The sequence below is a fragment of the Onychomys torridus genome, chromosome 7 (assembly GCF_903995425.1).
Source record: "Onychomys torridus chromosome 7, mOncTor1.1, whole genome shotgun sequence".
Classification (NCBI taxonomy): Eukaryota; Metazoa; Chordata; class Mammalia; order Rodentia; family Cricetidae; genus Onychomys; species Onychomys torridus.
Genome location: NC_050449.1, coordinates 42214707 through 42236781, shown reverse-complemented (window position 1 = coordinate 42236781; position 22075 = coordinate 42214707). Strand labels below are relative to the sequence as shown.

General features: G+C 48.5%; 1 protein-coding gene across 1 annotated transcript in view; it reads left to right on the top strand.

Annotated features, from left to right (window-relative positions):
* Nucleotides 1-22075, top strand: part of LOC118587582 (zinc finger and BTB domain-containing protein 16-like) — a 129700-nt gene that overhangs the window by 88516 nt on the left and 19109 nt on the right. The window contains exon 3 of the mRNA XM_036193608.1: nt 1667-1764. Coding sequence (XP_036049501.1) covers nt 1667-1764 — 98 coding nt within the window. The remainder of the gene's footprint in view (nt 1-1666; nt 1765-22075) is intronic.

Sequence of the window (22075 nt, the reverse complement as noted above, 5' to 3'; positions counted from 1 at the left end):
GTGTGTGTGTGTGTGTGATTCCTGTGTACCTATTTAAAAACATTCTTTGCCCCAAACACTATTAGGACATGCCCCAGTACCCTGACATTGTGAAATATAATCAGAGTAAAGAATGTTCAGTTAAAATGTTCTGTACTCTTTCTCAATTTGGATAGATCAGCCACAGCCAAGAGTGAGATAACATGTGGGGGATGGGTGGGGCGCCCTACAGTGTTGTGGGAGACCGTGTGTGTTTATGTGTTTGTGCTTGGGAAATCATTTGTCTTTGGCAAGGGGAAGAGGAAGGCAGCAAACAGAACAATGTGATTGAGAAAGAGTTCTGCAAAGAGAACTGTCTGTGATCCCTATCAGAAGGCTGCACACATGGTGTTGGGTGCCATCTTCATGCTACGGTGGCCCATTGTATGGCATGCTACAGAGACTCCCCTGAGGAGCATTGCACGGTTTAGGCACAGTTCTGGGATCTGTAAGTTGGTAGCAGTGTCTGGTTGGGTGCCATTGTGATGTGGGCAGTAGCAGTCTGAGCACATACTTCCCATTTGTCTCTAACATGGGCAGTACCAGCTCTGAAGCCCACTGTGGTTTTAGCACATGATCATTCTGGACCAGCAGTGGTCCAGGCTCTCAGAGAACTCTAGTCCACCCACCTGCCCCACTGCCCCCAGATCCTGTCTCTGGCTGCCACTCTCTGCCCTGGTCCTTAGTGACAAGGAAGAAACAGACACTGGGTAGGTGTAGCTGGATCCTGGACCCAGCAGTGGACATTGGGGCTTGAGAATCGGAGTGCAGTAGGGAGGAAAGTCAGCATTTGGGATCAGCTCAGACCCCTCCCCAGTGCTCAGCTCTCTACTTGCTGGTCCATTGGGTTCCTTGCAGCTGACCAGCCCTATTGCAAAGGGTCTGGGTAGAAACACCCCAGCAAGAAGCTAGGCTAAGAGGTAGCATTATCTGTGACCAGTTGTTGCCAGGGTAATAATGTGCCACTTCCTAGAATCTTAATGGTGGTGAATGAGATGGCATGCATGGAAGAACCTTGAGAGGATAAAGAACTTTGTTCTAGATTGAAAGTATCCAGTATCTCCAAATTCTTCTTGTGGTTGGGGGTGGGAGGTAGGTCACAACTACTCAAAGGACATCTGCATACTGAGAGAGAGAAGCAGCCATGTCCATAGAACCTGTTCCTTACACTGCTTTGGAAAGTCCCTGTCGTGGATGTTGGGGATGGGGAGAAAGACAAGACACTGGTGGCAGGAGCTTGCATCAGTCAGGCACAGTTTAGTGTGTGTGTCGTGTGTGTGTGTGTGTGTGTGTGTGTGTGTGTGTGTGTGTGTGGTGGGGGTGAGTTAATGATCGGTGCTAGTTTGACGGTGAGCCCTCTGTACTTAGATCTGATTTCTAAGTCTGAGTACCAGTGTTTAAAGTGATAAGAAGTACCCTGTACTTCGAGGAACGAGATTAGGAATGCATACAGCAGTCCATGGACACTTGGGGCACATGGAGACTGTCCCAGCATCAGGGTGGAAGAGACTGTTATCTGTCCCTTGCCATCTCCTTCTGTTCCCGCTGCTGGGAATGGCTGTGCAAGCCTGCAGGTGTGTGAGGGGGTGGGGTGATGCCTTCTGTCCAGTTGGAGCATTGGCAACCTGTCTTCTCTTCTCCTCTACAGGAAGCTGCACAGTGGGATGAAGACGTATGGGTGTGAGCTCTGTGGAAAGCGGTTCCTGGATAGTTTGCGACTGAGAATGCATTTACTGGCTCATTCAGGTAGGCAAGGCCTCCTTCATTGGCCCCATGTTGGTACAGATGCCCACCTTCTGCCCATTTTCCCTCTCAACTCGGAGCTGGCCACAGTCTGATTGTCATCACTGCTAGCCAGGGCTTTGGTCCACCGTGTCCCTTGGCTCCTCCTTCCAGTTTCACAGAGCAGAAAAGCCACCCTGAGTGCGTGCCCATCAAAGGAACCCATCCTCATGCTCTCCCCTGAGGTTCCCAAGCCATCACTGGTACCCATGCCCTGTGCGATCTACCTTCCAAAGTAGACTGCGGTTTCATTAGCAGAAACAGTTGTGGAATTAGGTTCTTGCTGTCTAATGAATCTGACTATTGGGCTCACATTATACAAGAGCCTTTAATTAAATAGATATAGAAAGGTTGGAACTCAAAGCTAGTTATAGCGTGCTGTCTTTTGCAAGTTAATTTTATCCAATTCTAGTGGGGTTGAGTATGTGGCTGCTAGTAATTTTGCTCATGTTTGGGCAAAGTTGTTCTGCCCCAAGAGATGTATAGAAAGTGGGGAAGCCCTTGACACCCTGCATTCCTGCTGTCGTGGGTATAGGGAAGGGTCCTGCAGATCTGATGCTGCAACCTTTGGGCTGAGGGCATAGCTTGCCTTTTACTGTAAAAGCGGTAACTTCCCTGCCAGGTTATAGTCTTATCTCTCTATAGCTTTGCCTTTAAACCTTGCACTCATATTTTAGGGGAGAAGAGCAGGTGCCTGTCTTCTTTGGTCTTGTTTTTCTTATGTGGGTGACTACCAATGTCCGCCTCTGCTTTGGCCATATTGCCTCAGCAATATGTCGTCTGGGAGTTTGATCCATCCCTTCCCCTGACAGACACTAACTATGTGACTATGGCCAAATTCATCCCGTCTCTATATCTGCCAGTGCAGGTGCTGCCCCCACATAGAAGTGATGTTTGTTTGTTTGTTTGTTTTTTTCTCTTTTGGGAATGAGATGACAGAATTCTAGACATATCCACAGCAAGGTCCCTGTCCTGTCAGTGATCCACAGATGTCATGGCTCCTACCTAGACCTCCTTCCCTGTTCCCTATCCTGAAGCTGTCTGGGGCATGCCTTGTCACTTCACTCCAGATGCTTCCTGCCTGGTGGGCTGTCTGTGTACTGTTCTTCCTCCATCTTGCTGTGTGGATGATGCTGTAAGCTCTCATCAGCAACTTTGTGGTACCCACTGAAACTTCATAGCCCACGTGACCTCACTCACTCATTGCTTATCAGGTGCTTTGTTCTGTTCATCCCATACTGTCTGCACGACAGAACACTTCTACCTGCCCAGGTTTTTGCAGTCACTTTTTAAAATAAGAACGCCTTTAACCATTCCCCACTTGTAGTAGGAAGTAATCGTGACTTCCTCTGGTGCCTGTGTGTGTTTCTGTATCTGACACTGACTTTGAGCACATCTTTCTTCCTTGTATTACTGTTGTTTCTAGGCTTGCCTTATCTCCCACTCTTGAGAGAGGCAGGATGATGCAGTGGAAGAAACTTGGTCACTTACCTCCCCATAGGGTGACTTGGCCTTTCTGAGCCTCCGCATCTTTGTCCATAAAGCAGGAATGTTTAACTTGAGCTCAGGGAACTTGTAAGACTCACACAGCCCCTTTCCCACAGTGCCCACTATAGGGCTGGTGCTTGGTAAGTATAATCTCCCTTCTTTCTCCTTAACAGACAGTACAGTGTTAGGGCACAGGATCGGGCCTATGTTATGTCTAACACACTGCCTGCCATCAGCAAATGCTTATTGAATGAATGAATATAGCCTGGGCATCTGACAAGCCACTCAGGAGGACTCTAAGGTTCTGGCTGGTCTCGCAGGCAGCAGAAATCCTTTCATGGCTGAGGGGCTTGATGGAATGGGGACACACTGGACCTCCTGGCCCTCTTCCAGGCAGTGGGAGCAGGCATGACTTGGCTACTCTCTCTGCTGTAAAAACCATGTCTGCAGTGTTGGTGGGTGTGGCTGAGATACACTGAGGGCTGCTGAGCTCTTAAAGTTAGGTGGATTTGGTGTCCCAGTTCTGACATGATAATGACTTTGCATCACTTTGCTCTAAGCCGGTGGGTTCCTGAGGGGAGTCCACTTGGGTCCTCTCTGAGGTATCACCTCAGGATCCTGTAGTCTTATCTGTATGTTTCACAAGCTTCAGGAGGAGGGAATGCTTTCTTAGTTTTCCATTTCAGTGCTGATGTATATCGGTGGCCACTGAAGGCTGACTATATTCTATGATTGGCCCCTCTGAAATCCATTTGCCAATGCCCTTGTGAAGGAGGACTTGGTTGTGATTCACCATTTTCTTTTAGTTCACCTTAGCACACAACTCATGCCTGCAGAGTCTGAGACTTCCAATCTTTGCCTTTTTGTCCTATTGCCCCGCAGACCCCTCACTCCTGTACAGATGTGTCTTGACATTCAAGTAGCACCACAGGACAGAGAGGCTAGACCACTTCCTGATGGGCTTCTCGCAACCCCTCCTCCAGATCAAAGAACACTGTTGCTATAGAGGATATTTGTTTTTTGCTGAGCTTGGTGATTACCTATAATCTCATTTGGGAAGTAGAAGGGGCTCAGGAATTCAAGGCCAGCCTGGGCTGCATGATACCTTGTCTTAAAAAACAACAGACAACTTCCATTCATTCATTCATTTAGAGACATACCATGGCTGGCCTGGAACACGCTATAGACAGCATCTATTTCTTGCTTCTCTGGTGGGAAGGCTCTGTGCTAGGAACTGACAGTGAGACCAGCCTAGGGATCTATAGTATAGACCCATTTTTTTCAGAGGGTAAAGGGTTGGAATTGGGAAGGTAAATAGTTGCCCAGGGCCCTGGGGAACCTGGTTTGTTTTTTTCTTGTATTTTTAAGAACATGCTGTGGAGAAAGGAAGCCCAGCCTGAGCAGGGGTCCTGGTTGCTCCCTCAACGTGGCTCTGCCCTTGCCAGGCTTACTTATCCCCGCTGTCTCTTCTGCTCCACCGAGCTGCTGCGAGCCTCTCCCTTCCTCCCTCGCTTGCTGGTGCTGGCCGCCCCACCCCCTCTTGGCTAGCACAGCCTGTGTTTGTTATTGTAGCCCTGGCGCCAAGCCAGGCCTGGCTGTGAGCCAGACTTGTGGGTACAGTATGTACAGTGAGTGCTCAGCCAAGTTTGTCATCATACTCGATTTTTTTTTTTTTTTCTAATCTGGAAGGGGTGGGGTGAAAACAAGAGTTTCTGGGATGCTGGAGGAGAGAATGCAGTGGATTCCATGGTGTTATTTCTGTAAGGAAGGCACTCCAGGCTGGCTTGCCTTACCCCTTCTGTGTCTTCCTCTCCTCTGCACTTCCCTGTCAGATGAAATCAGCCTGTAGGAGATCGACAAGGCACGCTCTTATTTGCAGTGACTAGAATACTAAATTTACACTCTTAAATCAGTTTTCATTGTGTTGAAATTGACAATTTGTTTAATTAGAAGTTTGCCCTGTAGGAGGCCCTTCTGAGAGGCTGCTGTTTCTCCCCTCCCCTCTCTTACTTTCTCTTTTTTAGTTCTGTGTGTGTGTGTGTGTGTGTGTGTGTGTGTGTGTGTTTTAAGACCCTAAATGGTGGTAGTGAATGTTCAGTTTAATTGAAGTTTTTATTCCGATTTGAATGCGTTAACTACCCAAGTGTTTATGAGATATACCTGATGATAACAATAAGTTTAAATTAACCACCAACAACCTAACTCATTAACTAATGAGTGATCTGGCCGAGTTCTGCATTTTAGGGATGGTTCTAGGGATCAGAAGGGCTTGAGGACTAGGGGTGTGGCTCACAGAGGGAAGAGCAATGCCTTCACTCAAGTTTCTGCCAAATATGGGATAGGGTTGTGGCAGGGAGCAGAAGAGTATCCCCCCAGCCCACCGTCCATGTCCAGAGATGACTCTAAGGCTTCATTTATTGCCTTGTTCCCATGGGAATCAGGCCTGGAAGCATTTATAGGTCCCCAACACTTTGCCTTTGCTTTGTCTAAAGAGGTGATTTCCAGCTGGGAAGTGGGGCTTGACAGACCACAGACAGCAGACTGTGGCTCAGTAGATTCTGAACTTGCCCAGAATAAGCCTTCCCATTAGGCTTGTATGACCTTGCCATACCTTGGCTTGACATACTGCAGCCTTATAAGCACACTACAGCTATTTGCTCTGTTTTGGACACAGCTATTTACTAGGAGGGGTCTGTGGTTGGATCCTATTCCGGGGGTATCATTCACTTTCGGAATGAGTGCATGCTTAAGATGCACTAATTATAAGTGGGGTTGTATGCATTTAACAGTGATGGATGCCAGAGCATCCTTCCCCTCCAGGAACTTGGTCTAGTAGGAGACATCAGGCTGGTTATAAAGCTATGGTGAATGAATAGTACCAACTGTCAAGGAAGAAGTATAGGAGAGATTCAGATGTGGTCCTGGAATAGAAGGCAAGAACAGTCTTCTGGAGGGTCGCAGGAGGCCTGAGTGTGAGGATGAACAGTACTGTTTGGAGTGGAGTATGTAGGTACAGTGTGTGGAGGACAGGGAGAAGTGTGCAGGGCCTAGAACAGGGATGAAACAAGATTGTAGTAGGCCTTGAGGGACAAAATGATTTGTAACTCCCAAGCCCTGGAAAACCACTAACATCTTGAGAAGGGAGTGACATTGTTTCCCCTTCAGAAGAGACTGTTGAACTTTGGCTGCCTATTGGCCTGGAGTATATGATATGTGAGACCCCCTCAATGGTCAAGGCAGGTAATCCACATTGGACATGGCTGCAGTGTGGAATTTCAAACTTCTGACACTAGGGTTAGCTGTCAGGATGGGGATGCCCCACACATTCGTTCCCTGCTTGCTCTTGCTGGTGCTCAGGTGATGTCCTCCATGCTGGTTGAGAGCCCACCCCTGCAACTAGACTTGTCTCTATACTCAGAGCCACAACAGAGGAATGAAGGCTTGGGGTGATGGGTTTTGCAATTCCAGCAAAGAGCGTGGGGTAGCCCTGGTATGCTATCTGAGACCTGAGTCACCCACAGAGCAGGTGAAAGTGCTAGAGAAGTTGGGGCCAGAAGCAAGATTGGTTTTCTTCGGCTCCTGTGATCAGGGGGAAAAAATACAAGTTGGCAAAGATCAGTGAGTTGACCTGGTTCCCTTCCTTCCTCCCTCTCTCCTTCCCTCCCTCCCTCCTTCCTTTCTTCCAGCACTTAGCTTTTGGCTTCAGGGTTCTTAAAAACAGAGGAGGAGGGGAAACATGGCAGCTAACAAGTCCCTATGACTGCTAAATGAGGGGTCCCCACAGTGATCATCAGGAAGGCTGCCTTAGAGTTCAAAGATGGCTTCTCAGGACTGCAGCTTGGAGTTGGCCAGGCAGAGGAGAGTCTGTAGCCAGTTCTTTCTCCTGTCTCCTCTCCAGGGGATACCAACTTTCCTTTCTGCTATCAGGGTAAAACTGGAGACTCCTGAAAATACCCTCTCCTTGGGGGGGCTCTTTACAGTCCCTCCCCAGGTCTTGAGAGGTGTCCACCCACTGAGCATTCCTGTTGGCAGTGGGGCAGTGGTGGCTCAGAGGTCCCTACATTGGAGTAGCAGAGAGGAAAGAGCTCAGAAGGCACTTTCTCCAGTCTCTCTCTTGAACACACATTTCACTCTTCCTCTCCCTCCTCTGAATTTGGCCAGCTTCCTGAACTTTTTCCCAGAGTGGTGTCGTCACTGGCCTGCCGGCAGGTCTGGATGTTCTGCCAGCATTCCAGAGAGTTTATGATCGCTTGCAGATGCGTCTCCAAGAACACACTGTACCCAAAGCAGAAATTAATGCAGGCTTGACTGCAGTCCAAGCCCCTACACGGGAGAGAGGAGAAAGAAAACAAAAACTGTTTAATGCTGTTTATAAATTATACACTGGCTGATGAAAAATACATTTCTTTCCTGCCCCCTTCCATGCTCCCCCTTCCCTCTAGCCCCCTCCCCACCTCCCGCCCCTTCTCCATTTCTGCCTCAAGAGCCTCAGCTGAGAGCAGGAGAATATGGTTTTGCTTTTTAGCTCCTGTTTTGGCTGGGATCCGAAACCCTGCCGCTGATTCCTAGCCAGAGTGTTTTTCCCCTTTACCTGACGGAATACACTGATTTTTCCAGCCCACATGGGCTGTTTTTGGTTTTGATGTTTGGGTGGGTGGGATTTTTTTTTTTTTTAACCTGGAGTTTTGTTTATAGCAAGTGTCATATGCAATACAGGGTGCCATGCTAGATCCCAGGAGGATGAGTCCCCCACATCTGCCCATCTTGCTGTCACTGAGTGTATACTCTGAGGTCCCAAAGCCTTTAAGGCTTCACCTCAGGTTAACTAAACTGAGAAAGTTGGGGAAATGCTTTGCGGGTCATTGTATTAAACAATATTACCCACAACTTCTCTTCTAGCCCTTCACCTATAACCTGTGTGAAGAGGGGGTTCATATACCCCCTCACCCCCAGGACACACATATCTGCCCTATGGTACTGTAGCAGGATCGGGGAACTCATTCTGTCTAGCCCTCTGGATCCCACCCAGCTTCTTCCCACACCCCACAAGCCCCCCTATCCCAATTTATTCTATAAATTCGTTTCTACATTATGTCTATCCATTTACATGGCTTTTGTGTTTTTTAATACTGCTAATGTTTATCATTTGCCCAACAGGCTCGACAGATTTTGCTTCCTGTAGAGCATTGAGGCTTTAGAGCCCCCTCGTTGCTAAGTAGCAGTCTCTCTGTACTGTAATGGGCTGATTTTGTATTCCGTTCAGCGCTGTATCTTATTTTTGTATGCAAGACAAAGTGTTTTGATGGAGGACGATTGCGGCAGTGTCTGGAGGCTGTTTGGAGTTTTATGGGCTGTACAGTACACTGTGTGCTCTCCGAACAGAGCACAGGCTGTTGAATTTTGGATTGGATTTGTCATTTTTCCCCGCTCAGAGAGGAGCCTGTCAGATAGAACATGACTTTAAGGGTGGAAGCAAGAAAGTGGGAATTATGTAATATCCATTTCCTCTCTCCCTCTTTCTGTCTCTCGCTCTCTCTCAGTGATCTTTCCATCCCCAAATGGGGTGGCACACCCCCTTCCCACTGCAGCATGATTTTGCACAGCTAGGTGGTGACGTTCCTATTAGGAATGAAGGGTGCCCTGGAGGAGAGGATGAGACATCTGTCTGTCTGCTGTTCACTGGAGTCTTCTCTCCTTTGCTCCTTCCACCCTGCCTAGGTTGTGGACGCCTTTAGGAGCCCTTGATTTTGTCTGAGGAGTAGAATGGGACTGCAGGGCAGGGCTGTTTTTATGGGATGGACCCGAAAGCAATGGTGTTTTGTTATTCTCAGTCTCGACACCTTCTTTGGGCTTCCTAGACACAACCCCTGACAGAAGTGTGTTCCTGGGTGGGCTCCCATAGCTGTCTTTCCTTCTAGCCTCTGTTCCCTGAGCTAAAGGGGGGGGGGATATATGTGGTGTGGAGTCCAGGTCTGCACCTGCAGACCGTGTCCTGCCCCCTCAGCGCTCCCCCTGCAGGGCAGGTGTTTATGTTTATTCCACAGCTCTTCTCTCCTCTGCTTCCACTTCCCCCCAGTCTCCTCCCTTCTCACTTCATCTCTTTGTCACTGTGTCTGTGTTGACACTGTTGTGTGTTTTCTGTCTTCCGTCCCATGTCTTCATCTGTCTCTGTCACCGTCTTCCTCAGCCTGTCTTCTCTCATCTGTTTCTTGGTCTGTCTTGTCTCCTTCGGTACCACCCTCAGTGTTCCTTAGCCTAGAAGTTGGGCAGCAGTCAGAATGGGGAACTTAGATCACTCTAGCCTGGAGGCCTAGCGAGGACTCTTGGGCACATGACTGGAGAAAGCTTGAAGCACATGGAAGCTTACATTGGTTGGTCCCTTACCTTGAAAGGACCAGAGAGGGTTCACTGTGGCCTGGCTTCTGTTTTTCCTGGGTCCTCGTGTACACTGTTTTTAAGTGGAGTTGGTAAATAGAAGAACAGCGTGAGGTTTTGCAAGACCCTTACTGGACACTGCTCCTCAGAATCCCTTCACCAGACCTCATGCTCACACAGGCATGCACTGTATACCTACCAGAGCATGGGCTCCTCCAGACAACACTTGCCAGTCCTTCTCTTATACCCACAATCTGGTAAAATGCTTGGCGCACAGAAAGCTTGGATCGGTATTTTTGAAGCAGTGGATATCCTGTGACTAACATGAGGTGGCTTAGTGGGTAAAAGTGCCTGCTACACAAGCCTAGTGACCTGGGCTTAACCCCTAGAACCCATGTAAAGGTAGGAGAGAACCTGCTTCACAGAGCTGTTCTTGGGTGTACACGCCATGCGCGCGCACACACCCCTACCACTGCCACCAATGGTAATAACACATACATAAACCAGTCTTTGTACTACTAAAGGAGACCTGAAACTTACATGGATTTTGGTTCTTCCTTCAGGAAAGGATTCTGAATATTCAGTGTTTGTGACTTGCTAGGTGAGTGGTAGGTAAGAGAGAGAGAGAGAGAGAGAGAGAGAGAGAGAGAGAGAGAGAGAGAGAGAGAGAGAGAGAAGCTGCAACACCAGTCCATTTCAAGAGATAGACCTCTGTAGATCCAGCACTCAGAGCAGCTGATTGAAGACCCCCCAGCCCAGATGTAATAGCTCAGCTGGTAGCAGATAGTGGCATCTGAGAACCTGTAGGGCACAGGGTAGCTGTACCTGTTGGCCTCGGGTTTCTAGTCTTTAGGGCTTGGGTCAAGTCTTCCTCTTGTCTTTGGTAAACCATCGCTGGTCACAGGGACCTACAAGCTTCTTAGTATTTCATGCTCTGTTCTCAGCCAGCAGGCCTGGTTGTTGGCAGGTAGGTCCTGAGTTCTGTCATGCTGTGAGCCTTTAGATAGTCATGATAGCTACTAACTTAACAAACCATGGTTTGTACGGTATGCAGCCCTATCCCTGTCCCAAGGGATCTTCCTGCCTGGTTAGTGGATTTGGCTCTTTTGGGGGGCAGGATCTAAGTCTAGTCTAAGGTAGAGGACTAGACCTCTTGCAGAGTGTGTGTTGAGTGTCTGTGTGTCTGGGAGAGGGAATCTGGAGGTGATTGGAGGAGCCTGTAGAGGTCTGTCTGCTCTGTGGAGTTCACAGATTCATGGGGCCAGGCTAGAGGTGGGTAGGCTTGGACAGATGTGTGGTTAAGAAGGTAGCTCCTCGTTGGAAGGTCTGCAGAAACAAGCAAAATGAGGGGTAGTATTTTCATCAGATACTGTGTGCACAAGTATGAGAAAAAAGGAGATTGAGATGAAGTGTTTACATGAAATACTCAGAATTGTTCTTCTACTGTAATGGGCCCACACAGGGCCCTTGAAGATTTCAAAACAAAATGAGCTCATGATATCTACTGACTGCCACTGACATCCATGCTTGGTTGCAAAGCCGTCTTTACCTTCCATTTCATTGTTGATTGTTAATTTTTGGATGTTGGTGGCACAACCCCCACCCCTTGGATTCCTTCAGGAACAAGTTGATTGATGGATGGATAGAAGTGCTTCTCAACAAGACCCCAGTGAAGAACCTTTTCATTTCAAAATAGCCTCTGACCTTTCAAGCCAATAGAGCAGAGTTTTTCTGAGGAATCCAGAGGGCTGAGGCTGAGACTCCAGGTTGACTTTGGCGGGGGGTGGAAGTTTGCATTTTTTAAAATTTAATAATTTGGGTTTCCTATGAATGGTTCTGCATGGTGTGCAATAGTATGCATTTTCATAACTGTCTCTTCCACTTTGGGTAAAGGAAGGGAGGGAAAAAATAACAGCAGCAGCATTCTGTGGGCAAAGGAAGAAAACAAGAGAATGGGGCAGAGAACAGGCTAAATTTAAAATTGTAATTGGCTGACTTCCACTGGCTTGCGGGTGTTTTAATGACTCATAATAACTTCATTTAAAACCAGCTGAGCAGAAAATAGATTGGAGAGGAGCCTCGGGCCATTATGGATTTGTTTTTTTTGACAAGCTCGGTTTTCAGCAGCCAGGAAGGCTCTCAGAGAGGGCTTGGCTGTTTCTCTCTCTCTCTCTCTCTCTCTCTCTCTCTCTCTCATGACTGGGAGAGATTGTATGAAAAAAAATGGAGATAGTTTCTTTTTCTTTTTAACTCTCCCCTTACCCCTTTTAATTTTTTTTTAAAAAATTGATTAAAATAGATGCCTTGGGGTGTTATTTTAGCATTTTAAGATTCCCCCCCCCACTCACATACACTTTTGATGTGGTAAACAGAACATAAATAAAATTGTTTTGGAAATGACTGAATTAATTAGGTAGTAAACCAACTCCAATGAATAAATTCCCTGTGCTGGTCTGCTCTCACCCTCATCCATATTTTCAACACCCCCTCCCTCTTCCCCCAGCCCCTCCTTCTGGGGGAGGAGACCCCCCCCCTTTAAATGGCAAGGCTCTTGTGTCACAGGGACAGCTATTTAGTTATTCACCTGCCCCACATGCCCATCACTGGGATTTCCATAGGACTAGCTCTGTCCAGGAAGTGTTAGGCATTGCCAGAAGAGGTTCTGACCTGCCGCTAGTCATTTCTAAATAAAATCCTGCCTGTTTCCCGTGGTAGGAACGATGCCAGAACCAGAGACTGGTCCCTTCTTCCCTATCTTTTGAAAGTCAGCCTACTCAGCCCCCGGGGTGCAACTGGCTGGGGCACACAGGAGGTCTTCCCCATCTGATTGCTCTCAGCCATCAGCCATCCGTTTGGCTGTCTCCTCTTACGGCACCTGTCACCTTCTTTGTTAAGGAGGGGATTTTTGTTTGTTTTGTTTTAATTCAGTTGTCTCCTTCCATGTACTAGGTCGTAGGCTCTTGGGAACATAGGATTCATGTATTTCTGTGTTCCCCCATACTACCTAGCAGAGGAACCTGAATGGTGGTTAGAACTCTACTGTCTTTTGTGTAAATGGGTGGAGGTGGGGCAGGAAATGGACTGGAGGCTCTCCTGTGCTGCCTCAAGTCCCGGGACCAGCTGTCTGGACCAGGAGAGAGAGAGGCAGGGACCTTAGCAGTAGCCTGTTCCCTTGCCTTCCTACACAGCCTAGCTCACGGTAGGCAATCAGTAAATATATGTTGAATAGGCGGATGGCTTTGGGTGCACAGTAATGGATTGGGACAGGGAGAAAGGCACATACTTAACTGTGTACCTGCTGGGTTACGGGCACAGTGTAGTGTTGACATTCTGACAGCTTTGACGCTCTGGTGCTGTTTTATAGAGGCTTAAAGTATCCACTGTTCAGCCTGTTGGAGAGCAGGAAGCCAAGGGGCGGCAGAGCTAGGTTCCTACCTAGATCTCTCCCTGTGCCTGACCGGAGTTCTACACTGTTGACTGTCACAATTCCTGCTCTTCTGTTTGTTTACCTAGTAATGCCTTACAGATCAGATAGGAGAGCAAAGGCTGGGAAGGCCTTGTCTTCTGAGACTCTGAGGTGGGAAGCGCCATATTGGATGCTGCCCCAGAGCCTTGCACTGGGCCAGGCACTAGGAACAGGAGTCGTCTATTAACCTTTCCTGCTGGGTCAGGGCAGCGTGTGTTCAGTGATTGCCTGACACATACACGGCTGTCACTCTTCTGCATTGCTTTGGAGGGCTGGAGCAAGATGGTTCTGGAAACATCACTAGAGGGCTCATAGGTCAGTCAGTACGCAGCATCACCTTCAGGGAAAGCTTGGCAGTGCCATGCCCTTTGTGCCTCTCCATCACCATGCCCCACAGAGAGGAGAGACAGAGACAGCTGCCTGTGGTCTCCTGTCTGCTCCTGGGGGAGGCACCCTGAACTCAGGAGTGAAAGGGTTAAGCTGCCTTGTTCTGTCTCTCTGAAAGGTGGGGTGTTACTAGCTCTGTAGGCGCCCAGCATCTTGTAGTATGACCTGTTGTGAGGTTGTGGTCCCCCTGGCCTTTCAGACCTTGTCCAGTGGAGTTGTATCCTTTGATAGGAGACTAGTGTTGTCTGCTGTAGAACAGCCTCGTTGTCTCCAGACACACACTGGGGATGGATGCTGGAGCTTTCTGCAGGGAGGGGGAAGTCTTCACCTAGTGGGCACCTGACTGTGAAGGCTGGACACAAGAGACACTTGAGTGACTTGACTGTGCTGGATCCCACCCACATGTGGCTCCGTTTAGAGCGGGGAGCGCATCCTCATGTATGAACTGAGGGTCAGTGGTGTGCAATCCCAGGCAGGGCAGATGAGAGTTGGTGCTACTGCCTTTACACGGCTTTTGCAAGTGACTTAGATAAAGGGACAACATGAGCCTGGAAAAGGAAGGATGTGTACTGTCCCCACAATGTTATGGGAGTTTGGAGCTGTGAGAATATCCTTGGATTGGGGGTGGAGGGATGAGGAAAGCAGTCCAGAAGAGGGTAGATAGTGTTTAAATGGGGACCTTCTCTGGCTGTAGTGTCCAGGAGGAGCTAAGGCTGGGATGGGGTGTATGTGTCTTACTTTTCCAGGTGAGAGGAAGCAAGAACAGCTGTGAGCTAGTACCAGTCAGGCAGACATCTCTCCTCCTCTGTCTCTGGTGTCCATAGTGACCATCAAAGGCTTAGAACCCGGTGTCTCGCACCTGAGGGCCCTCAGGTACCCAAGGGTATTGTGGTCCTCTTTATTGGCAGGTTGAGACACACTCCAAGGAAAATGAAAACTGCTGTTCGGCATGGTGTGGGTGAGTGGGTGCCTGGCATCCCAGCACTTGGCCTCAGCCCATGAATACAGTGTTTAGAGCATTGCCTTTGGGTGAACTGAAGCTACTGAGCCACCCTGAGGACCAGTGGAGGAGCTTTGAGGATTTACCCTAGCTGAACGTCACCCCAAGCCCCAGCCTACCTCCTGAGATCACAAGGCAAATGCCCCTATGTGTGCATCAGGAAGAGTATGTTGGCTCCTCCAGGTTGAAGGTAGGACCAAGGGCTGCTGTAGGTATGTGGCTGTGTCTGGGATTCAATGTGGCATACATGCCTCTTGTAGACTCAACCCCCTTATCCTGACCCCCACTGGTTGGCACACGCCTTTCTCTTTTCCCCCAGCCAAGCCCATTTGGAACAAAATTCTTTCACTTGCCAGAGAAAAGGAAAAAAAAACACCCCAAGTTCTAAACTTTTCATTAGGTAGTTGGGATAAAAAGCCTTCTGGGGTAGGCGGATTAAACCTCGAAGCTCTCTCGATGGCTATTAGAAGCTAATTGAGCACCTAGAGCTCATTGGCACTGAGTTCTGCTGGCGTAATTATGCAAGGCCACAGTCATTGGAGTAACAAGGTAACTCCAGGTAAAGAGAGAACGCCCTGAAACTTTGGATTTGCTGGAGTCTTCCTCAGTTGCTTTCTTTAAATGAGCCCAGACAGACAAAAGCCTGGAGGTGAGACTTTGGGGACAAGCTGTTGTCCTGGGTGATTACTGCCTCCCTAGCCTGAGTCTTCCCATGGAAACAGCCCAGTATGTCTGGTAGAGCCCTGCTGTGAGCTAGTTTGGTCTTGATTGGGATTTGGGGTCTGGAGTCACACGTTGTGGAATGGAGGATGCAGGGGAGCAGGTGGAGGCTGGAGGGTTGCCCCAGGAGTAAGAAGGCTGAATGAGGAATAAGGAGACTCCCAGGGCAGTGTCTTCCACAGGCACGGAGGGCAGGGGCCTGACCCAGGTGATAAGGAAGACTCATAGTCTCTGTCTGTCTGTCTTGAGGTCTGTCCAGTGTAGGTGGGCAAGGTGTGAATCTAAAAGACTAGAACCAACTGGGCATTTAACTATGACCAGAGGATCCTATACTGTAGGCTTATTCATGGTGACACTTTCTCTGCCACATCTTTCCACCAAACTCCACCTCTACCCCAAACCATAATCAGGAGGTATGAGTGGGGGCTGCTTCCCTCAGGGCTTGGGCTCAGTAGGTGCCAACTGGACCTTGAGTATGTTTTGGAAGGAGCTCCAGGGCATGATCGTGTCCTCTGGGTGGCCCTGCCCGGCCCCTGGCCTGCCACCCTTCAGCATTGAATCATGCCCCTAGGAGGACAGCATGTCACTTGGCTTCCTAATATAGCCCCTGCCCTGCAAGGTGACAGGACGAGACATTGTCACTCAGGCACTCCATCTTCCTGTCACCACGTGGCTGACCTGGCTTTCTGCCTTCACTTCTCAGCCTTGCCCATCCTTGAATTCTGCTCCAAGGGCCTCTGTGGAGCTGGGTTTATTTTAGTTTTTAAGCGTCCTGTCCCCTGGTGCTGTTTTCTAGCCCCTGCCTTCAGTCTCCAGCCTGGACCGAATCGTTCGCACCGTCTCCACAATTATAAGTTTGTCACAGTCAGAGCTGAATGGAGGCAGAAATGTGGTGTTTGGTTAAATTGTAAAATTAGCTAGGGAAGTTAATGAGGCATTTCTGCCTCTGCTCCTCAGAAAGCAGGAATCTTACAATGGTGCTTCAGGTACCTTGCCTAAGAAGGAGAAGGGGTGGGGGGGGGGTCCAGGCAAGGTGGCACATGCTCATCATCCCAGCACTTGGATGTTAAGGCAGGAGGATTACCACGAGTTTGAGGCCAGCCTAGACTACATAATAAGTGTCAAGTTTGCCAGGACAACCTAGCATCGAGACTGTGTCTTAACAACAACAACAACAACAATAACAGCAAATAAAGAGGGAAGGAAGGGAAGAAGCTCGTCAGACTTTCATAAGACCTGTTTCGAGTCCATATTCCTGTGTCCATTTTACGGGTGATGCCACGCTTATTACTTGTCTGAGCCTTCCAAGCTACCACTTCTCTGGCTTGAAGTTCTCATGGTACTGCTGGCCTGTTCGCAAACGCTGACCTGCGCGCTCTGGAAGTCACAGTCTCGGAGGTGCGTGCGGAGGCTCCGCCAACAGTCTATTTTCTGCGCACACCAAATTCGCAGGGCCTCTAATTACACCAAACAAACCGTTCTGTTTTCAAGCAGCAATTCGATGTCATTTTAGTTGTCAGGAGCACTTTAATAACACGATGGGCTTCAACGTGGACATAGTCCCCTGCACCCCCTGGACCTTTTGTATAGAGTGATCCAGAGACAGCCGGTCATGTTTTCCCCCAGCTGGGGAGATGGGCATTAATTGTGACAGGCAATATTTTTGTTTTGAGAAGTGTGGCGCCTTGAGCCTTCTGAATTTTGAGCCTGAAGCCGGCAGTGCTGGGATTGTAATGTAACACCTCAATTATGGTGCAGGGGGTCAGGGAGCCAGGCTCTGCAACCCACAAGGTTCCTTAGATCCGTGGCTGGAACCACAATTAAGGTTTCAGAAACACCAAAGGCAAGCCAATGAGTGTCGTTTTTAACCAGTTTGAACATTTTACTACTTCCGAACATCAGAAGCACCCGGGCTGGAGAGCTCGCTTCTTGTCCTCAATAAAGCGATTAAGCTGAATGGGTGCTGGGGAGTATTATTAGGCTGAGAAGGGCTAAAAATAGGCCCACTCTGTTTTCTGAAAGCCACAGCAGGCCTGGAGAGGCTGGCAGCCTTGAGGTGCCACTGAGGGGGTCGGAGGAAGGGGAGGGATCGTGGCAGGCCCTTGGGCATGGGGTCTGAGATGGGGTGGTGGGAGTGGAGGCAAGGAAATCAGGTGGAGGGACTTCTCAGCTGTCATCAAAAGTGGCATCACAACAGATAAGGTGGCTTTGTTGCTTCCCTATGTATTTGAAGAGTCTTCCAGGAGAGAGGAGGTGAAGAGAGAGAATGAAGGTGTTAATTCTAAATGGTTAGCAGGTCCAGATTTTAGGATGGATTCCTAGGCCTAAATTTTACCTATTTAGTCCTCACCCTGTTGTAATTTTCTGCTGTTCTAGGTAAAGGGGTTCAGTTAGAACAGTGAGCAAATGGGAGTGTTTTCAGAGGGATACTCAGAGGAAGTTGGGGGGGGGGGAGCAAGAGGAAGGATGATCTCAGCAAAGTCGTAACGTACCGAGGATGCCCAGGAGCAGTGAAACAAAAGGACTTTTGGGTAGCTGAAGGTCAGCCAAGAAAAGCATGTCTGTTTTAGTCTTTTGAGAGTGCTGTCATTTGTTAATGTGAGCGTCCATTTCTCTGCTTTGAGTGAACACTATTGTTTCTTGTGACAGGGCATTTTGCTTCCATAGTTGCCAGAAGGAGAATGTCAGAGGAGACAGCCTGGCCTGGCCACCTGGAAGAGCTGGGTATTGCTTCCTGGTGGCATTTCTAGATGAGAAGCCCCATCTTTGGGACCTTGTATAGTCACACTCAAGGGAATAGTGCAGAATTGGCCTGCTGAGCCCTGGCAAATGGCTTTTCTATACATGCTGTAGTGGTCACACTTGTTATAGTGTTTGAAGTTCTCAGAAAGGCTGGATTGTCATTGAAATAACATTTACTACATAAGGGAAATTTCACACACACACACACACACACACACACACACACACACACACACAGTTGCAAGTGGCATTGAACAGAGAGGTGGCAGGGTAGGGAGAGAATGGAGGATTCTAGAAATCGAGGAGAGTAGAGAATTACCTGGATAGCAATCCCAAAGAGATCTACACATTTTGGAAGGACAGGGCATTCTCCTTGGTGAGAAAAGAAGGAACTGCCTGGAGGGAAGGAGGATCAGAATGCTCTTGATGGGAGGCTTCCCACCCCCAGAGATAAATCCAAACTCAGTAGGAGTGTCATGGGATGATGAAACCAAGGCAGTGGCAAGTACAAGCTTGAAGTTTGATAGGGTAGGCACAACCCCAATCCTGGAATGGCATCTTTGTAGTAATAACTCTGTTTTCTGTTTGTTTGTTTGTTTGTTTGTAAGTAACAGTTTTCTTTTCTTTTCTTTTCTTTTTTTTTTTAAAGATCTATTTATTTATTATGTATACAGTGTTCTGCCTACATGCATGCTTGCAGGCCAGAAGAGGGCACCAGATCTCATTAGGGATGGTTGTGAGCCACCATGTGGTTGCTGGGAATTGAACTCAGGACCTCTGGAAGAACAGCTAGTGCTCTTAACTGCTGAGCCATCTCTCCAGCTCTCTGTTTTGTGTTCTCTCTCTCTCTTTCTCTCTCTCTCTCTCTCTCCCTCTCCCTCTCCCTCTCTCTCCCTCTCTCCTTCCCTCCCTGTCCCTCCCTCCCTTCAGGGTTTCACTATACAGACCAGGCTGGCCTCAAATGCATACAGATTCTTCAAGTGCCTCTCCCTCCAAGTGCTGAGATTAAAGGCCTGTACCACCACACCTGGCTGGTTTTCTTTTTTCTACTGTCCAAGAAGCCCTGTGAGGCTTACACTGGGGAGTATGGACTGTGTGTGCAGGTGTATTCGTGTGCTTACATGTATGCATCTAGGATGTCAGCCTGGGACCAAGCCACCTGAGGAAGTGTCAGGAGTGTGATATTTAAAGATAAGAGGAGGTCCAAGGCTCAGGTGACAAGACAGAGCTTTGAGGTTGCTTGGTGCCAGGAGAAATCCCTCTTATTATTCTGAACAAAGTGAGGTCAGCAAGGAAGATGTCTAGAGTTTGAGTTCTTGTATCCCATACATGGCTGAAATCCCCATTGTTATTTCCCTGGCTTAAAAAAAAAAGAACCTAGCCAAGATGGCAGTGCCAAACCCCATAGAACAAACCACTCTGATCACCCAATAGTCTAGTGTCCCTGGAGCTTAGGGCTCAGGCTCCGGTGTGGCCTTTTTGGTGCAGCACCAGACTCTGCTCCATCGGTTCACCTGATAGAACAGGATATTCCCTGCTGAAAGGAGGCACCCATCCCTTGCTGGATGCAGCCAGAGCCGACCTTCCCAGTATCAAGGCTGTGAGCAGTCACATTCTCTTTTGTAAGCATGTAAGCTTTCTTTGCTGTGACCTTCCAGATGCTTCTTTACTCCATTCAGTGTTTTCTCTCTTAAAGTTTAAAACCTGCCATTTACAGGGGGATAGGTAAGGCTCACCCATGGTCACACAGCTCAGGTAGTGGCAGTCAGAGACCCTGAGTGTACTTCCTTTGTTGCTTTTGGGGACATCTTAGTTGTTCTTGAGCTGGTAATTTACCATACTTGGTATAAGTGTGGCCTTGCCTTCCTTCCCCAGCAGTGGGATGTGTATCCAAGAGCATCAAGGTAGTATCTCATCTACCCAGGCCATTCACTTTTTGTGATGTGCCTTTCCCTCAGGAGCGGGGGGCTACCTGAGGGCTGTTATTCATCAGCTTGAGGACATGAAATTGGTCTGTAGCCACCCCACTGATGATGACTTGGGCACTTACTGTGTACCACGTTCGTCACACAGTTTGTTATTTAAACTGTTGTGTGAAGGTGAACAGTGTCCTTTAAGAGGTGTGAGGCCTGAGGTCATATAGTACCACTAACAATAAGAGGAACCCAGCGCCACAGTACTGTGGAACTTCCCCAGGCTTGATCATTAGCCTTGGTCCCCATCAGTGTAATGTTGTAGAAGGAAGTCTCTTCCTTCACAGCCATCATAGTAGGAGGCATTTGTGGGCTCTTGTACTGTTCACTGTGGTGCTTTGATTGCCCAGTCAAGGAAGTTGCTAGAGAGGAAGTGGAGCCAGTGACTGTAGGTCAAGTAAGACCCTCCAAATCAGCACTCTTAGATTTGAGGATGACGTGTGTGTGTGTGTGTGTGTGTGTGTGTGTGTGTGTGTGTGTTTAACTGTAATCAATTTACCATCAGACTTGGATTTTCTTTGAAATAATTCAATGGCAATGGATTTGCATGTTACCTTCTAGGTGGCTGGTAGACGATAATGATCCTGTTAAAAATTGCCCGTGAAAGCTGGGCATTGGTGGCAAACACCTTTAATTCCAGCACTCGGGAGGCAGAGGCAGGCGGATCTCTGTGAGTTCGAGGCCAGCCTGGGCTACAGAGTGAGTTCCAGGAAAGGTGCGAAGCAAACCCTGTCTCCAAAAACAAAAACAAAAACAAATTGCCAGCGAGTGATGATGGGAACGGACTGGAGAGGCACCTTGCCCTTGACCTTCCAGACCTGGTCTGTCCTAGCAGCACCTGTCTTTCGCTAACTTCTGCTGAATGAAGGATTATTGGAGTGAACGACTTTTCTCCTTTCTCCGTCTTCTCACTTTTCTGGGGGTGGAAAACATATCCTAATTGTTATAATGTGTCCCTTTGCGGGCACTTGTTTGCTTTGTGCATCTCATATATTAAGATATATTGATGTTGAGGACATCTAACATTATCGTATAGTTACTGTATGCACGTGTGGGGGATAACGACTTTACATGTATAATTTATATTAACCGTCGCTTAATCACTTGGGAAACAATGCACTCGTTCAGGGAGATGGCCAGGAATGGTAGAATTGAGACTTGAACTTGGTTTCTTTGGTTCTAGAATGCATGTTTTAATGGCATGACTCTTCAGCTTTCCACTCTGTGTGTGGTGGGGGCTATGTTTCTAAACCTCACACAGGGTCTTATGTAGCTCAAGTCAGCCTTGATCCTCTTGTGGTCTACTTCCAAAGTGCTGAGATTCAGGTGTGCGCCATCGGGCCAGACTCTAGTGCTAAGAAGAGTGGAAGTTCTTTCAAAGCCTTTCTGGTTCAAGTGGGAAGAATTCGGAACAGAGTGCTGTTCTTCCTGTGGGATCCGGGATAGAGACTATAGGATTCCTGTGAAATCTGAAGGCACTGGGCACCATGCTGCTCTTCCAACTGCTGTAGTACATTAGCTGAGTGTTGTTCTCTCAGATCTAGCAATGCCTCGCTGTTGCCCCCAACCCATCCAAAGGTCTCATCTTGTGTGGAGTGGACCCTGAGCCATACACAAGATACCAGCTTTTTCCCAAGTCAACAGCTGGACCTATATATGGCCACCCTCGGCGTACACGACACCTCCCGTGCCCATACACCTCTGGCTTTCTGCACCCTCCCTCTGATCTGGGACATTGTATCCTTGGCTTCTCTGCCTCCTGTTCTACAGCAAGTGAGGCCAGTGTCCCCAACCCAGTGTCAGCTGTAGCTCCTTAGACCTACATCTTGGGCCACCCCTGAGACCTCTGTGCTCCCATTCAGTGGCATCTGCCCACCTGTTCCCCTTTTTCTGTCCTGTGTCCCTTACAGAAACTGATCCTTTCCAGCGTTACATTTTGTTGATAAAGGAGAAAAACTAGAGCTAGTCAGAGCCAAAGAGGGCCTGAGGCTGCAGGCAGCTCTCTCCGGGAGTACACAGCTCCTTGAGAGAAGGAACATGCAGTGCTGGCCTTTGGAACTGGCAGCCAGTGTGCTGTTCTCTGTCTGATAAGAGGTACTGTAAATAAAACTGTACACCGTGGCC